The sequence below is a fragment of the Polyodon spathula genome, chromosome 12 (assembly GCF_017654505.1).
Source record: "Polyodon spathula isolate WHYD16114869_AA chromosome 12, ASM1765450v1, whole genome shotgun sequence".
In the NCBI taxonomy this organism is placed as follows: domain Eukaryota; kingdom Metazoa; phylum Chordata; class Actinopteri; order Acipenseriformes; family Polyodontidae; genus Polyodon; species Polyodon spathula.
The window spans coordinates 37,659,267-37,680,345 of NC_054545.1; the positions used below are offsets into that span (position 1 = coordinate 37,659,267).

The following is a 21,079-nucleotide window of genomic DNA, read 5'->3' on the forward strand; positions in this document are numbered from 1 at the left end:
GTTTTTTTTTTCAGGATAATTTAAAACAACCAAATGCATATCCATATATACACTATTTCCAACAGTGTGCGGATTTATTAGAACACCTCAAGTTTTGTCATTTATATACCTACCTGCATGAAAACCTCTGGGGGTGAGAATTTCAATTTTTACTCAGTAAAGAAACAATAGGTACTCGTGTGAAAATGCTGGACCACTTTGTGCTTTAATTAGGCATCTTAACAATCACCCATTGCCTATTTTGACAGTTTTCCAGGATGTTCAGCTGCAGTGGTCTATATGTATATATGTATACAGTATAGCTTTGTGTTTATCTCGTTCAGGCACGCAGGATGCTTGCGTGACAGCCTCCCCAGCTCTGCCTGCACGCTCAGAGGCCTCACTGAATCCCTGTATACTGCATCATTGCTTTTTCCTCTGCATTCGGGACTGTTAAACCAACATGCAGAGACAGTACGCCTGCTGTAGTGAACCCTGGATGCTAAGTGACCCCTACACTGCAGGGGTCAAGAGCACATTTCTGAAGAGCAAAGCCGCTGACCCGGCCCAAAAGCCTGCCACACACACACCTGCAAGTCCAGGACTGCACTCTATGTTAGAGATGCATCGTTTGCAGGGGGCAGAGAGTGCATACAAAGATTCACTTGGGTTTTGCCTTGTTTTCACAAGTTCATGTTTCAGTAATAACAGTGCTTCAAAAAGACACAGCCATGTTTTTATAAAGCATTTTCAATAGGGTCCTGCTAGACAACAGTAGGACTACCCCTGATCTGGAGTGTATGTAGAATAAATATTAACCCAGTGCAGCACATTGCTACAGACTCCATGGAGCCAACATGAATGAATGGCTGTAATAAATTTCAATTCAATTGAAGACTTCAGGGAACTGAACCATGGACCAGCATGTGGACTGGGGGCTTGTTCCAGTAGATACAAACACAGTGAACTGAACAGGGGCAGCATGAAGTGTCATGGGTCTGTCAGTTAATCTCTAATGTACTGAGAAGAGTGTTAACACACACAAGACTCGAAGCGCAAGATAAAACATTTGAGATATATTTTTTAATTTTTTTCTAAACGTACCTCCTGAATTCTACATGTTGCATGCAGCAATTCTTCAATGGGATTGTTCTGTACATTTTACAGAGGAAATTACATCACAATTAAAACAGACTCCAGTGGTGATCTGTTTGCTCCCAGCTGTATTAAATCACAGGTACAAAACAATATGTATAAAAATACAATCCAGCTTTCTTTAATATTTTAAATAACATATATATCTAATCAATGACACCAAGATATTTAGTGAGCAAGCAGTCTGAGTGAAGTTATCGGGCAACAAACTCCCCGTCCCCAGTTCTACTACTTTCCTAGAATGAGAACATCATTTCGGGAGACCGTTCTACTTGGGAGGTGTCTTGCTCATTAAAATATTCACATATTTTTAAAAAGGAGATGATTATCTGTTCAGAGATACCAGGGTATTTAGTTAGTAAAAATGTGCAATACAATCCCCAGCCCTAGTCGTGCTGTAAATCATTTGTTTCCATAATTTGTGCCATACTGTAAGTATATATATATATCTATGTGTGTATATATATATATATATATATATATATATATATATATATATACACACACACACACACACATATATATATATATATATATATATATATATATATATATATATATATATATATATATATATATACACACACACACACACACACACACACACACACACACACACACACACACACACAGAGACACCTTACTCGAAATGAAAGCATTATAAAGTTGCTCTCCTTTACGTACAAGCTTATGGCTTTTGTCCCATTTTCACAAGTCTGACCCATATAGGGTCAGTCCATTTCCTTTAATTTCATATCCCTTCACTTATCAACACAACAGGGAGTATATGCAGAGCACAGAGAAGCTCCTCCCTCCCTGAACACTGTGAAGCTAATTCCCATCACGAAGATGCACCGCAGCAGACACAGCACTGCAGAGTCACTGAGGGGAAAGGAACGCTGGCTTAGAAACATTCTGCCTTCGGCTCAGCGCGGTCGTCACAGTTTAATTTCCAGTTTTAAACGGGAGCGCTGTAAAATTTTATATATACTATATATATCTACGATAGATATTCCCAAAGAATATTAATTAATTAATTGGCACCGTTAAAAAAAAAAATTAAAAAATATTTACAGGCTTCTAAACAAAATAAACGCCTGTCTGTCTGTCTGTCTTTGTTTGTTTGTTTGTTTTTCGATTAGAGGTAAACCCGTTCCAGTCTTGAATCAATCTGATGCTTTTTTAGTCTTTAGAGTTCTTCTCACACCAGTAGAAATGAACAAAAAATGTGACCCTGAGCTCTGCGGAGATCCGAGACACCGCCCCCTGACTGTGAAGCTGTGGAGCTGCCCTGGGGAGCGGGGAGGGTCTGTGCAGGGCAGCCCAGGTTAACACTGGTAGTGGAAATGCTGGTGCTGGTGCACCTTTCCGTCTGTGTGGCAGTGTGTGTGAGTGTGCACGTCTGTGTAAACCTTGGAGTAGGTCTTGCTTGGGAGTCCCGGGGTGGGGGGGGTGGTGCTGAGCAGTCTCTGTGTGGGGTAGTCGGGCGTGGCTGCAGGGGGGTCCCGGTGGGGCCGGGGGGGGAGAGTGCTGTGCCGGCGGCGGGTGTGGCACAGCCATAGGACGATGGCGCCCACAATAAGGAGTGCTGTGGCTGGGACTCCGATGATGACGGGCCAGGGCAGGCCGGGGCTCAGGTGGGTCGGCGTCACCGGTTTCTCCACGCGGCGGGGGTCTGCAGGGAACACAATGGGGCACCGGATTAATGAGTGATCTCCCATTACTGTAAAACACAGTCAGAAAGGTACCAGTGCAGAAAGCACAGAGTCCAGCACACAAACGCTTTATGTTTCATGATTGATTTTGTGGGTTTTTTTTGTACTCCTTTTATTGTGTTTGCTGTGGTGGTGTGAGCCTCTGGCCAGGCTGTCATTGTAAATGAGAATGCATCTGGATAAACCGATAACCAAACCCTACCCCTACCCCTACCCTTACCCCTACCCCTGCCACTGCCCTGCGAGGGCTCCTTGTCTCTCCCACCTGGTAGCACAGTGAGGAAGGCGCTCCTGAAGCTGTAGCCCATGGTGTTGGCTCCCAGGCAGATGTACATGCCGGCATCCTCCTCTTTTGCCCGAACAATCATCAGCTTGTTGAGGTAGGAGCCGTCGGGGCGGGACCACACATCCCCCGTGGGCAGCACCACGAAGCGCTGGCCCCCCACCTCCAGCGTTGAGTTGTAGCGCCCCTCGGTCCCTGGGTCCACCCTCTTTAGCCACTGTATCACAGGCTTGACGTCGCTGCGCACCTTGCACTGGAACGAGGTGGTGCCTCCGAACTCCACTGTGGTGTTAACAGGGTGACTGCCGGTCAGGATCGGCTTGGACTTGGTCCGCTCTGTAGAGGGACAGGGAGGAGGAGAGAGGGAGAGGGAGAGGAGGGAGGGGTGTTGATTAGTCATATTTGTACCGAAGCACTAGCACTTGACTTCCCTGAGTTCCCTGTAGTTGTACTACATGCTTGTCTGGAATGATGTATTCTGATAAATTTGAACAGTTTAGCAGGCAGCTTTCACTCTGTTCATTCACATTGGGAGCACGTTTCAAGTGAAAATGAAGTAACATTTAATTTACAATTGCATTTTGTTACCCAGACAGTTTTTTCAGTAAAAATCAGAATACTCTATTTGAAAAGGCATGTTTTTACGGCACTACAATCTATTCAGTATACCTCTCTGTGCTTTTACGATGCTTGCCTGTGTTTTAGAACACTGTGCTAAACTTTTCCCGTTGTGTGGTGACTGTTTCTCCACACGCCTCCCATTATAAATCTGTGTGGCGGCTGCTCTTACCGACGACGTCCACTTTGTACGTCGCGTTGATCTGGCCGGCGCGGTTGGACACGTGGCAGGTGTAGCAGCCGCTGTCCTCTGGCCTCAGGTTCTTGAGGGTCAGTGTCCACTGCGGCCGCTGGCTGTCCCGCGGGGTGGGGAGGCGTCGATCGTCCTTGGCCCAGGCGATGTCGGGCCGTGGGCTGCCGCTAGCCAGGCACTTGAGTCGCACCGAGCTGCCTAGCGGCCGGGCCAGGACCCGCTGCCTCATCTTGGTGGGCTGAGTGAACCGCGGCTTCACTGAGGAGAGGAGAGGGGTACTATTTTTCTAAATGCATCATATCTGACAGTCCAATAAATTATGTTATTTCATCGGAATCTTAAATTTTGTCTTTGCTTTTAAGAAATAAAATGGGCCTTAATTCCCAAACCCTGAGCTGCTGTAAAAGCCTGTTGTGATAAATGAGAGACATTATGTGTGTGTGTGCGTGTGTGTCCATGTGTGTCTGGGAACCCGGTACTCACCAAAGGGCATGCCGGTGGGGTCCTTGCTGGCCGGCTCAGGGTTCGGGTCCTCAGGGACTGGCTCACTGCTGCCCCTTACTGCAGAGTCATCTGGAGAGAAGCACAAACACAACGGTTACACCCGGAGCTCAGCCATTCATGTGCAAGACTATTGCAGACTGTCCACTGGCTTCATTCTGCAGGATATAAAAAAAACGAGCACTAAATTAAGGCAGATGACTGTCATGTCTTTTAAGATAAACTGATCTTTTAAAAGTAATAGGCAGTGCAATATCTGATCACCAATATCTTTCTTTCTCGTTAGTTTCGTCTCCTAGCAAACATTAACTAAGCGTGGTTTCTAGCATATTCTACCAAGGTGTTAAGACTAGCAGGGTATGGTTTTGTAAAAGCACGGTGCAGATTTACTGCTGTTTATACAGACACTTCAACAAATTCCCATTTGATCCTATTTGGATTTTTTCATGCTGCAGGCTGGCAGCGAGCAGCACTGTGCTATGAATAGAGTGCAGCTTGTTTTGCAATTGCGCTTGAACTCTGAATACACGCCCAAAGATAACATTACTGCTATGAAGATGAATGTTGAAACACACCGAGTCTCTGTTCTAGCACTCCATGCAGCCGCACAGATACATTTCACCTCCTTCTGTGTGTCCTTGTTACTGAAGCTGTTCCCCTTGCTGGTACTAATACTGTGCACTGCTGTGAGCCCCACGTTTCAATGAGCACACAGACCTTATGCTGTTGGTACTTGCTTGTTGGTGTCTGAACCCACATTCACACACAAAGCACACAAACAAGTTCAGGAATAATAATAATACATAAGCGATGAATGTGTTTCTGAAGTGACTCCTCCCAGTCACTTCTATGTAACCACTAGGGGGCGTATTCCTCTACAGTATGTCTGCTGTTTCAATAGAAGAGCATCCCTCCAGAGTGCTCTAGAGGTGCAACCCTTAACTGAGCCTGTCTGTAACATGCACACTATATACCAATGGAAATCTGTAAACAGGATGAAAATGCTGTGAATGGATGACTGCAACCCGAGCCCAGTTTTCTCCAAAATCTGCGTAATCACTGGCATGACACACCCACGGCCCCAAACAAAGGAGGTGAGGGTGGGGACGGGACACAGAGGGATTGGCAGAGATGAAAATCACCATGATTCTACTGTTGGTTTTGGGCTCTTTAGTCTTTTGGAGTAAGTCTGCACTGCTGGTTCAAATAGGCTTCCTTGATCCTGGCTAGCGGGGGCTATTCAGAGCCGGTGAGGTGGAATTGAAGGCAAATCCTCTGTCCTAAGTGGTGTTAGCAGGGTCTCATTCCCAGAGCAGGTGCAGGGCTGGAATCCAGGAAGATTCCCTTTGCAGAGTCTGGCTTCATTAAGCAGCCTGACTCCACACACCTGAGTGTTAATCTCTCCGTGCTGCACCTTACCCGGGGCCTCGCCTCTCTCCAGCACACACACTAAGGAATCTCAAACAACCATTTCCACGTCCTATCAGCTAGGCGGGTCTTGAGTTTCAGATGATCAGAGCTAGGTGGACGTGTTCAGTGTTGCTGATAGAAAGAGCATGCGGTGCCAGACAGCCAGTCCCCCAGAATGGAGAGAGATTCCTGGGGTTCTCATCCACATTGCAAGGGTTCTGTACTGAAAGGAAACTCTCGAGAGTAACCCACAGGGACGGAGTGCTAACCCTCAGTTCTCGGAGCTGCTGGTTACCAGCAACAGCTGATTATTTTTGTCCTACTGTGACATCATTAAAGGGTTTTCTCAAAAGCTTCATTCTCCATTCATTCCCAAGTACTAATATACAAAGACCTTTATCATGCTGGGGAGGGGGGTTGAATATATACATAATCGTGCAATCTGGAAATCTGATTTTACCAAAGCACAATCTTTCCACTTTACATGTTCTTCATACAGAGCCTTGCATACCACTCTGTCTCAGTCGATGAAACAGAACTAAAGCACGCAGCATCAAGAAGTAGTACAAATGACCAAATAACAGTTAATAACTCTAATATCTAGATCAATACTTACTAAAATGTATATATTTGAATGAACTTTGAAGGCTGTATTGAAGATTCGTTCTATTTGATCTCTGTGGTCGTTTAGGGTTTATAGATCAATGTACAGAAAAAGAAAATCAATCTATTTTGGGGAAAGTGCTTCACACTGGGTATTGCTGAATTGTAGCTTCAGCAGTGGAAATGAAAGAGCTTTAACATAAGTGCAGTTTCAGAGCAGAGGGATAAAGCACAGACCTGTAATTACTACTTTAGCAGCTCTTTCACTGCCCCATAAATGGCTCAGAGCAGCAGACGAGCAGAGAAAACTTGAATTAAAAACAAAAGAAAAAGCCACTGTGACAAGCAGTGTGGAGAACATGTGTATTAAACTCTAATTGGAGGGATCTGTAATGTGGGGAGAGAGTGAAGGTGGATGATTAGCATGCTCTGAGTTCAATTAAAACCACCCTGGAGATGAAATAAACTGCATGTGTGTGTGTGTGAGTGTGTGAGTAAGTGAGAAAGAGTGTGTGTGTACGTGGGTGTTTGTGAGAGAGTGTATGAGCGTGTGTGACTGTGTGAGTGTGTGTGAGAGAATGTGTGTGTGAGTGTGAGAGTGTGTGTGTGTGTGTGCGTGTATGTGCCCTCCCTAATTACAGATGGGACAGTGGGAGTAAAAGCGAAGAAGGGAGACTACACTTTGGGGGTCATGCCATCTAGGAGCCAAAGAAGTCAACGCACTCAATTCAAGGTAAGACAGAGGTCAAACGGGGGAGTCATTTGTGCAAGAGCCTAATCTTTGCAGTGATCACGGCACACTAATGTTTTGCTTGTCTTTTAATTGGGGTCAAGTTAAAAAACAGAGAGAAACGGTTTGAAATATTGAAACAAAAGCTCCCTTTCATCTTTCACTTGTATTAATAAGCCCCTTTCTTCCCTCATGCTCCGGCATGGATTCATTTACGTCCATATGTGTGTGTGTGCTTTGAACTTCCGTCACTTATTCCCCTTTAAATAAAAGTCCCTTGTTTTTGACAGCATGGTTTGCACAGTGGCTCCGAGCTCTTCAGAATGGAGTTTCAAAACAAGCTGCTTCTCTGGCAACAGGAGGCTGAGACACAAATGGACTGAGCTGCAGCTCCTCCAAGTTCTTTTGGATGTGATTTTCTACCTTTTCCAGTCAGCGCTCCAGCACTGAGCCTCTCACACCCTTTAACCATGCAGTTAAGCACTCTCCCCGTGTCAGTGATCACTCCCTGCTAGCTCGAAGGCACGCTGCCATGTATTCCTCAAATCAAAGGGCTTGTAGAATTTGTGTGCATGCGCGCTGGTGTTGAGGACGCCCCACATTAAAGTACAACACTTGGCTTCCGCTCATGCACAAGCAAACCTATACAATTAGAAAGTTCCGCCGGTCCTGATCTCTGTCTAACCCGAATCCCCAGCCTCCAGATCTCAACTCCCCTGTGCTGCTGTTGCTGAAGGGACCCTGCTACTGTGCTTGAGAAAGCATGAGTGATTCGCTGCCCCTTGCTTTCACACAAAGGCTCCAGCAAAGCCCCTGAGTTGTAGGCAGGGCTGTGCCTAGTTGCAAGGTTCCTGTCCCACTCTCATCCTGTCTGCAGCACACCCCTAGTTGCAGGGTTCCTGTCCCGCTCTCATCCTGTCTGCAGCACACCCCTAGTTGCAGGGTTCCTGTCCCGCTCTCATCCTATCTGCAGCGCACCCCTAGTTGCAGGGTTCCAGTCCCGCTCTCATCCTGTCTGTAGTCATCATGCTGTTTACCAATCCACTCAGGCTCTATCTCTCTCTGCTCTCACTCTGAGAACTTCTCATCTCATCCCTGATATTAGTGTGGGATTCCCTCCCCCTTCACTCTAAGGCACCGCTCTCAGATACAGGGTTGCTTCTGCACCCCACCCTCCTTCCAGGGCTCTTTGCTCTGACACAGCCTCCGATTGGAAGCTGGTCTGCTGGAAACCACTTATAGTTACAGGGGAAGGAAGTAGATGTGCTCTCCTGGCAGACAGGCTCTGTATGGCGCTCACACTAACAATGTGGTCTGTGTATTTTTAGCTTTTAAAACAGCAGGTTTACAGAGCACTGAAATCAACCAGACCACCAGGGATACATGAGGAACAGGCAGCGGAGCACTCGGGAACAGGCAGCGGAGCACTCGGGAACAGAGCAGCAGACAGTGGAGCACTCGGGAACAAGCAGCGGAGCACTCGGGAACAGACAGCGGAGCACTCGGGAACAGGCAGCGGAGCACTCAGGAGCAGAGCAGCAGACAGTGGAGCACTCAGGAGCAGAGCAGCAGACAGTGGAGCACTCAGGAGCAGACAGTGGAGCACTCAGGAGCAGACAGTGCAGCACTCAGGAGCAGAAAGTGGAGCACTCAGGAAACAGCTTATTGGGGGGTTACTGGGACTCCGAGAGCCGTCCCTTTGCCTTCAAACCCCCCACCCCCCCCTCATTAATATGATTAAATTAAAACTTTCTTTAAGGAGAGGGCTGGGGGCAGAAACACCATTCACATCAAACTGTACTGCACAGATACAAATGCTATGTCACTACAAGACTCAAGACACACACACACACACACACACATGCACACACACACAGATTGATCTCAGGCTCATCTTGCTCCACTCCCACCTAGTCAAACTGAATGGCAAGCCCGTGCCACACTCCTGCAAGCTCATCTTGGAGAATTTGTGTTCTTTTGGCAGGTTGTGTTTCTATTAGAAGGAGGACTCAGAAGCTGAGGTTTGATGTGTAGCCCGGGTGCTAGTTTAGACGCCTCTGAAGCTGCTCTGCTCAGCTCTGTGATCCTAGCCTACAGAGCACAAGGGAAGGAAGTTCAGGATTCCTGGAGAAATCCTGCACACCCTGGTGCCTTATAATCTGGCTGGACTAAACGTTTTTCTATGAAATTGAGCCCCTTAGTGAATTAGCTGCTGGGCGTACTCTACCTACCCTGTATTACTGGAAGAACAAAAGCAGAGCACAGTCCTGTGTGTGCATGCATGCGTGAACGTGTGTGTGTGTGTGTGCATGTGGTACTCACAGACGACGGTCAGGGTGTAGTTGAGTGTGATGCTGCCGAAGCCGTTGGTAGCTCTGCACATGTAGACCCCGGCGTCGCCCGGCTCCGCCTCCTTGATCTTGAGTCCTTGCTGCAGGATGCGGTGGCGGCTCCAGCCGCTGTGCACCGTGCGGCCGTCCTTCAACCACATTGTCAGGGGAGGGGGGTCTCCCTCCACCGGGCAGGACAGCCGGATCGTCCTGCCCAGCCTGACCGCCTGCCTCTCCTCCACCCAGCGAGTCACCCGCGGGGGTCCTGGAACAAGAGAGCTGGCGTTAGCATTGAAACATCAGGAGTTACAATATACAACAGGAGTGCCAGCGTTAGCATTGAAGCATCAGGAGACACAATATACAACAACAGAGTCGGTGTTAGTATTGAAACATCAGGAGACGCAGTATACAACAAGAGAGCCGGCATTACAGGCTGCCTGACAGGGTGAAGATCAGCCTAGGCTATTTCTCACTCAGACTTGGAGGTGTGGATTATCCTGTAACATCGGCGTTATCATTGAAACAAAAAACCATACAGTGAGTAAGACACGCAGTACAAGGGAGCTGCTAATGAGACTGGAAATCTCAGAGGAAGGTCTCTATGTTTGAACCCTTCCAGCCAAGGTGTGCCCGCACTGCTCCAGTTTAAACAGCAGCAGCAGCAGCTCATTCCTGCCGTGATTTACTGCCGCTCTGAGTAAAGGGAGCTGCTTTTCAGTTTTCCATCCCGGGGGGGGAGGAAGGAAAACCTTGTTTACGTTGGCAGAGGAGGGGGGTGGGGGTAGTGTTTACAGGACTCCAAGCTGGGGCAACTAGAGAATTTGTCAAATAACTAAAGATGGAAACTAGGCTTTATTCATTTTTTTGGAAGCTTTTTTTTCCGCAGCCTTCCTTGCGTGCACGCAGCTCTTTTTCCCTGACAGCCTTCCTGGAGAGCTACTCTTTCCATTTACTTTGGCCACTGCCCCCCTGCCACAGCGCCGACTCATTGTGTACATTGGAACCCTGCTTTAGTTCATACTTGCTATTGTCACATCCTGTCGCAGTATCAGCCAGTCAAAGAAATCATAGCCAAGACTTTCAAAATAAAAACAGAACAAACCATTTGATTCTTCTCTGTCCTCCTGTACAGAAAGCATGAGTTCTCTGTCTCTAATGTCCTCCTGTACAGAAAGTGTGGGTTCTCTGTCTCTAATGTCCTCCTGTACAGAAAGTGTGGGTTCTCTGTCTCTAATGTCCTCCTGTATAGAAAGCATGGGTTCTCTGTCTCTAATGCCCTCCTGTACTGAAAGCGTGGATTCCCTGTATCTAATGTCCTCTTATACAGAAAGTGTGGATTCTCTGTCTCTAATGCCCTCTTGTACAGAAAGTGTGGATTCTCTGTCTCTGTTCTCCTGTACAGAAAGCATGGGGAAGGGTTGAATTTGGTGATTCTGGAGCGAAAATAAAATGATCTTTCAATGACAGATGACAGCATGAATAAAAAAGCGTGTTCTGTGAGTCTTCAAACGGAACATCGTGATTCTAAAAGAATTGAGACTACATGCTGACTGCAGCTGACTTGACCCTGACAATAACACAGTGTGTTTACTTAATAAAACCCTTTATTTTTAACAATGGAGGCTTGCAGCAAAAATATACGTTTACTACAGTATTTTATAGTTGGTATGGATACATGCTCTCCTGGGCTCATTCCATTTGATTAAATGTCCATTTGGTCTTATGCATGATGCATTGCGAGCTGCATATCGTGATAGGAATCATATCATGAGATCAGTGCATCGTGACAGCCCTACTCCAATGTGACGGCTGCAGATGGAGCAGCCCAGGCCAGCACAGGTTCAAAGTATGTGAATACGGGAGTCTTGTTTTTTGTAAACATGTATTATGGCTTTATGTGCCGCCCTGTATAAAGTTTGGAGCCCCTTCACAAGGTGTTGAACTTGACTGTGAAGAACATTACAGGGATATCACAGGCTCTGCAGGGGAGCAACTTCACAGAAACCTTGTTTTAATAAAGTAAAGGTGAGTATTGACAAGCACAGAGCTCAATATCAGATTACCATTTCATCACATAACTCTAACCAGACCTAAAAAAAAAAAAAAAAGGTAGCCGATCAATACAGCTTTTTAAAAGACTTATTGAAACAACCTTGCTGGAATGAAGACCAAAACCGAACCAGGAGAAGCCAGTATAAACGAAGACCTTTCTCCTCCCTCTGCACAGCACCCTCTCCCTCGCATGTACACAAGTGCTTCTCTTTCCACAGAAAAAGGAAAGCGATCAGGTTGGCTGTCTGAAAGAAAGCAGCACTCCCCTTTTGCTTTGAAGTCACCCTGGTGGAGTCTGAGAGCACAGCGCTCGCGATGACAGATAAACACGGTGTGGAGAGGAGGGGATAGGGCAGGGCAGATAGACTCCCAGCTGTTAACAGGGAGACTGGTTCTTTCAGCAGTCCGCACACAGGGAGAGGGCCCTCAATTAACAAGGGGAGGGGAAGTTCAAGGACGACCAGGGGGTGTGTGTGTCACAGGCCTGTAGGGGACTGCTATAAACTCCCGCCGACGGGCTGGGGATTACCTGCCGTCACACAGCTCACACGAGCCCACAGGGGCGAGGACTCCAATAGCTGCGATGAGTGAGGGTCTGCAATGGGTACAGGACAGCACTGAAGTGTCTTCATGTTCTGCACTTGCAGAGCTCTGCTTCAGTCTGCTGCTCGCTGGATAAAGCTGCAGGGGGAGCTGGGGGAGGGAGCTCAGCTGTACCGCTTCAGTCTGTTGCTTGCTGCATACAGCTGCAGGGGGGGGGGGGGGGCTCACAAAGGGCAGCTTGTTCCTGTCTTGAGCTCGGCTCGAAGACCAGCTTGTTTCAGTCTTTTGCTTGGCTCGGAAACCACAAACCCCAAGCCTGGCTACTAAAGGGGCTGGAAGCAGCAGCAGGAACTTTGAGAGCAAAAGGGCAGAGTTAACAGTGACACTCCTCCTGCCAGAGCAAGCACGTGTACAGCAACAAAACCATGCTGAGATCGAGAGGGGCGAACCTCAGCACACTTCAGTTCAAATGTTTTTGCTGCTCATCCTCCAGCCTGCTCCTTGACTGACGTGTTTTTGCTACTCATTTTCTAGCGCTGTGTCTGAAAAAGCTCTCTGCAAGACAGGAGCCAGTGATCTCTGACAGAACCTTCACAATTCACTCTTTTGATACAGTGGCTGGTGATGAAAGAGGCTTGCAGCTCAGAAAGCTATGATTTTCTTTTAGTCTGGCTTTTTTTCCAAATTCAGATTTTTTAATTTAAACCAGGATAGAACCTATGAAATACAAAGCTACAGGCAAGCGTTTAGCATCGCCTACAATGTTACGGTTGAGACGATAAGAACATGATTTAGATCTTTTATTTAATGTAATCAAAGATACTACAAAATTCGCAAAAGTCTACCGGAAGCCATAATAGTGGTACAGTATTTCATGTTAGATTTCAAAATGTCACATTTTTTAAATTGTTGACAGTTTTTCATTACGTATCTGGAAAACTACAAAGTGGTATGTCTTTTTAAATTGTTTCCAGGACCCTCTTGTAAGAGGCCTCGGTCTCAAGGAATAAATAAAAAGCTACACCATAGTAAGTACAATCTCCACACACAGGCAACTCTCCCATTATTAACACAATCAGAACCCTCTAATGACAACATCAAGCTCACACAGCACAGCCATCCCTAATGGACAGCCAGTGACTGGGAATCACTCACATGGCTTTCAAACACAACTTAATTACCGCAGATACTATTACAAGCACTAAGAGCCATTTCTAATGGTGTCACCCAGCTGTTTCGGGAGTTTCTAATTGCTGGTTTGGTGGGTGTGCTTGACAATAATGGAAGCCATGCCTCTTCAGGAGCCAAAGCAAGGCAGTTAGCTGGCCACACGCTACTGAAAACAAAACAAAGAGATTTATAGTTTTGTAATGAACAGTTCAGTCTTTATTTCGCAATCTGACTTGCACATAAAAACAATCTAAATAAAAAAAAAACGAAAACCCAGCGAATTAATAAAGGGCCCTTCTACAGTAAAATATAACGTTTACAATTTTACTGTCAACACAGCCAAACACTATGGAACACTGAACAGATGAACAGCTGACAACATCTCCAAGAGAGTCCTAACCCTAACCCTAACCCGAACCCTAACACATCTCCTTTCAAGAGAGTCCTGATTGGAAATGGGATTGTTTCAACGCTGGCCTGGGACATGGAGGAGTCTCCCAATGAAAACACACAGAACTCTGGAATGCAGAGGAGTGGGGGAGTTTCAGGACCAGTCGGACGGCTGGGAGATGTTTCCACAAGGCACTTTATCATGAGTGCTGAAGGCCCTGGCCTGTGAAGCTCTTTCCCCTGTAATGTGAAAGAGGCAGCTGCTCTTCTTGCTAATGGGGGCTGTGTGATCCCTATCCGGGGTCAGTAATCCTCGTTACTGAGAGACAAAGAGCTGCCGGGGATTGAGACTCCCTGAGTAAAAGTAAAGGGCCCCCGCATACAGGTTAAATCTCCCATGTCCTCTGCCTGTGTATCACTGAGGGGTCCCGCCTCTCCGCTGTGTCTACAGGGGATAGAGAACAATGCAGTCTCCGAGCTACCTTACTCCCCCACCCAGAACCTCACCCCAGCTGTGCAAACAGGACGAGGGGAGGGGGAGACAGAGCGAGACTGATGGCATTCTGACGGCTCCCATCGGAGGGGTTCGAAATTCCGTGAACAAGCTGCTCTTGTTATTTCTTGTTCTTTTGCTCGCTCCAATTGGTTCTATCCACTCCTCTGCCTGGGCCCCAGCCAGCGCTGTGCTGTCCTGTACAGGTGGAAGGACATTAACAACCGCCCAGCTACACAACACCCAGACAGACACAACAGCCCCTCCCTCCAACCAAAGAACCTGTGCCTGAGTCTCTGAGATCCAGCTAACATTGCTTCCAATAGAACGGAAAGCCTTGTTCCAGGCAGGTCTGCATTTGATGTCAAATAAACTAACAACGTGTTCAAATTAACTCACTCTCATTCTAGCGTAAAGTTTACTTAACAGGATTTTTTTTTTTCATGATTCAAAACTCTAAATGGTAAATCCATTTTGGCAGGTGGAATAATGCATGTTTTCTTGTGGAAGGCTGTTTGCTGGTACTGGCACTCGGAGGAGGCATGTTGAGCATGTCACCGTCACTCTGGCACATATTGCCAGATGAACAAAGCGCCAACAACAAAGCTGCTGATTGCGTGCTTCAATACAATTAAAACAGGCAAAACAAAACAGTTTTTTTTTCTGCAGCTGAAAATAATCTCGAGGGTATTTCAGACCAGAGAGACTTCTAAGGAGCAGCCTTCATCGCATGCATGACAACACTAAATCCAGCATTACACAATACTGGAAAACACAACCAGGCATGTGGACTGCACATTTACATACAGGCAGACACACTACCCTCTGACAAGGACTGTGACACCCTACGCTATCCTAGAAACTTACAAAGCAAAACCAAACGCTCACAAATGTCATTTTAGGGCTTGTAGGGTTAGTGTTACTCAACACATTCGCATCCTTACTATTACTAGGGAGGTCTCTTTCGGAACTGTTCTAACACCCAAACCCATTGCTTTCCACACTGCAGCCCAGTACTCTAACCACTGAGCAACCCAAACACACTGCCTTCCACACTGCAGCCAAGAACTCTAATCACTGAGCTACTCTAACCCATGAAGAATTATACCTTCTAAACAAGAACGATGGCACAAAAGAGAGGATTTCATGGTGGACTCCCTAAAGCTTGCAATGTATCCTATTTTTTGTTCTCACTGTCTGAGTTCCAGTGTATGGCATCCCCAAGACCCTGCCTAGATCAGACCGTCCCTCCAAACTGGATGATCGAGCAAGAAGAAGACTGATCAGAGAGGCTAAAGAGGCCAATGGCAACTTTTCAAGAGCTACAGGCTTTTATGGCCAAGACTGGTCAAAGAGTGCACGTGACAACAATAACCCAAGCACTGCACAAATCTTGTCTGTATTTTACTAAAAAAAGCCCACCTTGAATCCCGTTTGAAGTATGCAGAAAACACTCAGGAGATTCTGTAGCCATGTGGCAAAAAGTTTTGTGGTCTGAAGAAACTAAAATGGAGCTTTTTGACCTAAATGCAAAGCGTTATGTTTGACGCAAACCCAACACAGCACATCACCCAAAGAACACCATCCCTACTGTTAAGCATGGTGGTGGCAGCATCATGTTATGGGGATGTTTCTCATCAACAGGGACTGGGGCACTTGTCAGAATAGAAGGGAAAATGAATGGAGCAAAGTATAGAGAAGTCCTTAAGGAAAACCTGCTGCCCTCTGCAAGAAAGCTGAAGCTGGGACAGAAGTTCACCTTTCAGCATGACAACGACTCATCCTAAGCCCTGGACAAAAGTGAGTGCTATCAGTATTTCTGCATGTTTTACCATGCCTTTCCTATGGTTTTAAATGCATATTTTGTAATATGCTTTCCTATGCCGCTCTGTGTTTTACAATGCTTGCCTATGCTTCCCCATGCCTCTCTGTGTTTTGCAATGCTTGCCCATGCTTTCACTGTGCTGTTACACTTTGCTATGCTTTTGCTATGAGATGCTTTTAGAAGAGGCATGTGAAACACACTGGGAATGTTTGGAGGTCTCTTGGGCTGCTGTGGCCAGCAGGCAGGTCATCATAATAGAAGTCCCAGTACTCCAAGCTAGCCGGTAAGAGCAGTCTGGGATCAGAAGAACGAGACCCGGAGTGACCCCTCCATTCCTCCTGCAGCCTGCTCTATCAACAGGCACGTTCCTGTTATAACGGGCTGTGTGACGAGTTACACATAGGGGCTCCTTCACATATTCCAAGGCGGGGGCTGGATGATAAACATGACACAGAAACATGTGATCAAGCAGTGGAGTACACTCGCTAGGCCCCAAAGTATTTACAACAGGGGCAATTCAAGCACAATAAAGTGTGTGTGTGAGTGTGTGTGTGTGCGCGTTTGACTCACAAATGCAGAGCCACTATCTCAGAGAGTGCAAACACTGTCAGTGCCTCTGTAAATAGAGGATACAATACAGGGTGTAAGGTCATGAAGACAAAGGCAAGGTCCCTGGAATGAAGTGTCTGATTTATAGAGTGCTAATGAAGTCTGCTGGAAGCCCTTAGCTCGCACATTGCAGACACACACAATAAGGGCCTGATGCATGGCAAGCTGTGAATCTCTCACAACTCCTTGTGAAACGTCCTGTGTCGTTGCCGGTTTTACTGATGTGTCGGTTTTTAAAGCTCCTTTTCCACTGCAGGGGTGGAAATGCGACTCATTGCATAGCAGCCTGATCCATTCCTGGTTTCACTATGAGTTTAATCAGACACACCTGAGCTTGTTACCTATACACTGGGGCTAATCAAGCTCTTAGTAAAACCTGGAATGGGTGGCACTGCTATGCAATAAGAATCTTATTTCCATCCCTGTTGGTCATCGCGATACAGGCATGAAGGTTTTGGTCCTGGTGGTTTCCTGATGTGTGTACAATTCAGAATTCACACACACATTCAGCTTACAATACAAGTGACTCTTAAACTAGCAAACTGGGGGCTGGCAATCCACTGTCAGCATATTCTTAAGAAACACCTTAAAATAAATGCAAGCGAAAATGAACTGTAAGGTAGAGTGCTGGAGCCCCTGGGATAACAGTGCAGCTCAATACCAGAACAAGATCACATGAAGCCAGGAGATGAGGAATGTGAGGAGACCATTGGAAAGGGCAGAGTGCACCAGGGAGCCCTCGAGTTCTCTTTGACCCGCTCTTACTGTTATTTTGCAAGACCAGTGAATTTGAGAGATTTCCATCCAAAGCTTCATTTCATTTTGTTTGTTTATTCGTGATTTTTAAAAAGGTCCTGACTTTCACGAAGTTGGATTTGTATATTTTGACAGCAAACAGGGCAGGCTTTAACAGAACAGGTCATGTGCGACAAACGAACTTTTCATCAGAGTATGCAAAGAAACATTTCTTTCACCCTGTCAGAACCACATCCATTCCACTAGAAGTCTTATTCAAAGTCGTCAGTGTCTATGTAAAAACAACATATACCAGTAAACTAACTTCAAGAATGCAACTAAATAAAATAAACTCCTCGATTGAAAAAATGATAATCATCCAGAAATCCACTAAATGTGACAGAAAAAAACTAGTGTACACATAGAAACGCAAATTATAAGAAACGCACCAAAGAGGAGGGGCACACAGCTAATAAAGGCTTTTTTTATTTCTTATTCATGTGTTTATTTACATCAGACAACAAACGACACCCAAGGACCGACAGTGCAATAAAAAAAGACTCAAAATAGCTGCAATCACGTTTGTGGATTCAGCGAATATGCATTTACATTAAATAACATAATCTAATCAATTCGCAATTTACACCTCCTGTGCTGAACCACGGAAACACTAACCTGCCGCTCCAGTTACAGTGTGGAGTATTACACTAACACTTACTCCCACAAATTGCCCATTTAACAATGTAGGCTGAATAATCTACAGCTTCTCCACTGATGAAAAATCAGGACCAAACACCAAAGAGGAAGAGAATAGTTTTTATTTTCATTTTAAATGATTGTAATGTTTAAATGAACCACACACCCGCATATATGTATTATTATTATTATTATTATTATTATTATTATTATTATTATTATTAATAATAATAATAATAATAATAATAATAATAATAATAACGAAAAAAATTTTCATTTGTAGTCCACTTTTCGGCGGATGAAAAGCATATTATATTGTAGGAGAACGTTAAAGGACTCATTGTATAAACGCATACAGATGTGTGTATTCACGTAATCGCTTGTGTTACTCGATGCAATCAAAACCCTTGCTTTATTTTTACAACCCCCCCCCCCCCCCCCCCCCCCAACATATATACCGTTCTGACCACAGCACTGAGGTGAGACATAAGGGGGCCATTGTTAAAACCGTGAACGTGTAGATCCCACACCACGCACAGTTCAGACACCTTTGATCTGCCGGTACGGCTGGTTCTTATTATAGCGCCTATACAACGGCCGCTTGTTCAGCACCGAGCTTTAAAAGCATAGACTGTAACCGAGCGGGTCGCTAGAAACACGGGGCTAGTTTTGTTGGATGTGTTTTCTTAACTCTGTTAAAACAATCAGAACTCGTCGCAGTACACTTACCCCTGGCCTCGCACGTCAGCAGCAGAATGAACGCAGTCATACAGACGTGCAAGGTGATCCCCATGTTACAGTAATTCACAAACTCGACTTGTTAAACTGCAAAGAAAAAAGAAATCTCTTATTAGAGTTATGCCCTTTTCATATGCATATAGCATGTTGACATAGCTGACACACGCGATATCAATTTGTATTTGGCTGATGCGTTGGTCGGGGGTTTTGAAAAGTAAACTTTTTAAAGTGTATTTTTAAGCCAGAAAAATATATAAATGTGCAGAACTGTCCGTGTTTAAATGCGATGGAATACTTGGTTCATCATAATAAATATATTAATATTGCGGACAAACTCTGATCCCGGCAGTAAACATGACAAATAGCTCCATTAGCAGCAAATGTAAAACGGTCAATATTCTGTACACACACATTATATATATATATATATATATATATATATATATATATATATATATATATATATATATATATATATATAGGAGAGAGAGAGAGAGAGAGAGAGAGAGAGAGAGAGAGAGAGAGAGAGAGAGAGAGAGAGAGAGAGAGAGTCCAGTAATATCAAGAAGCAATCCAAAACCCAAACTCCAAACATCCAAATTCACCTGTTTAATGCTGAACCCGCTGTTCAAAACATCAACAGCCGCAACGCACTTTCTTTACTCTGAAACAAAGTACTCCTAAGCAATAAAGAAGCCTATCATAATATACTGATATTGTATAGAGAATTTACCACACGCGTGCTGTCTGCTATACCTAAGAACTTTTTCTGTTTTGTGGTTTCAGAAAGCGCTGGTCAAGTTGAAATAAGGTGCTCGCCTGTTCGGCTGCTGGTCTATCACTCGGTTGTCCACGGGGTAGGTAGTCGAGCTGGTTAGCTGTGCAAGCCAATTGCTGATTGGGCTAATGATGTTGACTGCGAACCGGTCCCTCGCGATTCTCCTCTGACCTCACAATACACACTCGCATCCTTTTCAAGCTAAAAACTTTGCCTCAAAAGTTTCGCAGCTGTAGGCAGCTTCCGGCCAATCACAGCCCGGCTAGAGGAAAAGTCTTCAAGCTCATTGGCCTCTGCAGCGCCATGCAGCGTGATCGCCCCCTGTGGGCGGATAGGCTGCGTAAAAAAAGAAGTCTGCATTGAGCTGCGAGCACACATTAGCAATCTCAACTTCCAACAACCGCAAGGAACAAGATCCGCATTGACATTCCTTAAATACACCGAACAGCCCGAATGGAACTTAGATTCGTGGCAAATATAGAACAGTGCCTTTCTTTAAAGGCTGCATTACAGTGTTTCAAATGCGTGGTATGAAACACTCAATTGTAAAGTTATAAGAAATATTGTAGGTTGATCCAATACTTTTAATTCCTATTATAATTTGCATCATTTTTACTAGTGGTATATGTAGTATAATTGTCTTATTTTCTGCAAAACCTCAAACACTTCTATGCTGTGTGTGCTTTATGTTGTTGTTTTTTCCCTTTTTAATTTACAGTAGAAATATTGCTGACATCTGTCCGTTTCTTTTAACGTGGCTTCTTAGCAATCATCTCGATATCGCTCCATGCTTTAATTGTTTCCACCATCAATACACAATGATGAAAACACAGGCTGCACTCCCTCTCTCTCGTCTCACCTTTAAAGCTGTACCCCCCCCCCCCCCCCCCCCCCCCTCTCAACATGCAAAGATGAATTAATCAGTCTGAAGAACGCCTGACAGCCTTGTCACACTAATTTGGTATTTCGAAATACTTCAAACACACCACTACGCTTTTATTGTTCACATTGAAATGTAAATGTGGCTCACGTCCAAACGATTTGCTTTGAACTGGTCACTGAATAAAGCAGAACAGCCGAGACAGCGTGCACTGCTGCTGCTGTTTCCCATTGCACCATGCTTTCATCGCAGGGTTTAAACACGCGACCTATACGATTAACGTACTACACTCATCTGCTGAAGACAAGTTCACATGTGAAGGCTGTCGAGTTTACTTCTTGAGACCTATTATTAAATGGATCATGCAGGGCCTACCTATGTTTTATATTTGAAAAAAGAATGCGCAAATTACATAATCAAAATCATATATATATATATATATATATATATATATATATATATATATATATATATATATATATACTTTCATTTGCTAATGGTCAACATTATTTCACATTTCTCTTTATTAATATTACTTATTGTCCTTATTATTATGTTTGTTATTACGTTGGATAAACTAATAGTTTATAGTGAATAGTTTAAGCTGAAGCACAAATCATCTGGAAGATTTTGAAACACGTAAGTTTATT

The 21,079-nt window shown here is 45.1% G+C and overlaps 1 protein-coding gene across 2 annotated transcripts; it reads right to left on the reverse strand.

Annotated features, from left to right (window-relative positions):
• Nucleotides 1-2,196: 2,196 nt before the first annotated feature.
• LOC121324030 (fibroblast growth factor receptor-like 1) lies at nucleotides 2,197-19,875 on the reverse strand. Of its 2 annotated transcripts, none has more exons than XM_041265416.1 (7): nucleotides 19,528-19,875; nucleotides 18,763-18,858; nucleotides 9,510-9,782; nucleotides 4,427-4,516; nucleotides 3,923-4,201; nucleotides 3,115-3,468; nucleotides 2,197-2,809 (listed from the first exon to the last, which is right to left on the reverse strand). In XM_041265416.1, exons 2-7 carry the CDS (start codon nucleotides 18,824-18,826, stop codon nucleotides 2,463-2,465), a joined length of 1,407 nt encoding a protein of 468 aa, XP_041121350.1. In that variant the 5' UTR covers nucleotides 18,827-18,858; nucleotides 19,528-19,875; the 3' UTR covers nucleotides 2,197-2,462. The 2 variants fall into 2 exon arrangements, with proteins under 2 accessions (XP_041121350.1, XP_041121352.1); XM_041265418.1 differs by lacking the exon at nucleotides 19,528-19,875 and adding an exon at nucleotides 19,377-19,503.
• Between the last annotated feature and the right edge of the window lie 1,204 nt (nucleotides 19,876-21,079).

Bases quoted from the DNA above. Each gene is read 5' to 3' on its own strand.
- LOC121324030 (XM_041265416.1), bottom strand. From the start codon at position 18,826: ATGGGGATCACCTTGCACGTCTGTATGACTGCGTTCATTCTGCTGCTG. The intron at 4,202-4,426 runs GTGAGTACCGGG...TCCTCTCCTCAG, and splicing joins CCCCACCGGCATGCCCTTTG to TGAAGCCGCGGTTCACTCAG. The intron at 2,810-3,114 runs GTGGGAGAGACA...TGTTCCCTGCAG, and splicing joins CTTCCTCACTGTGCTACCAG to ACCCCCGCCGCGTGGAGAAA.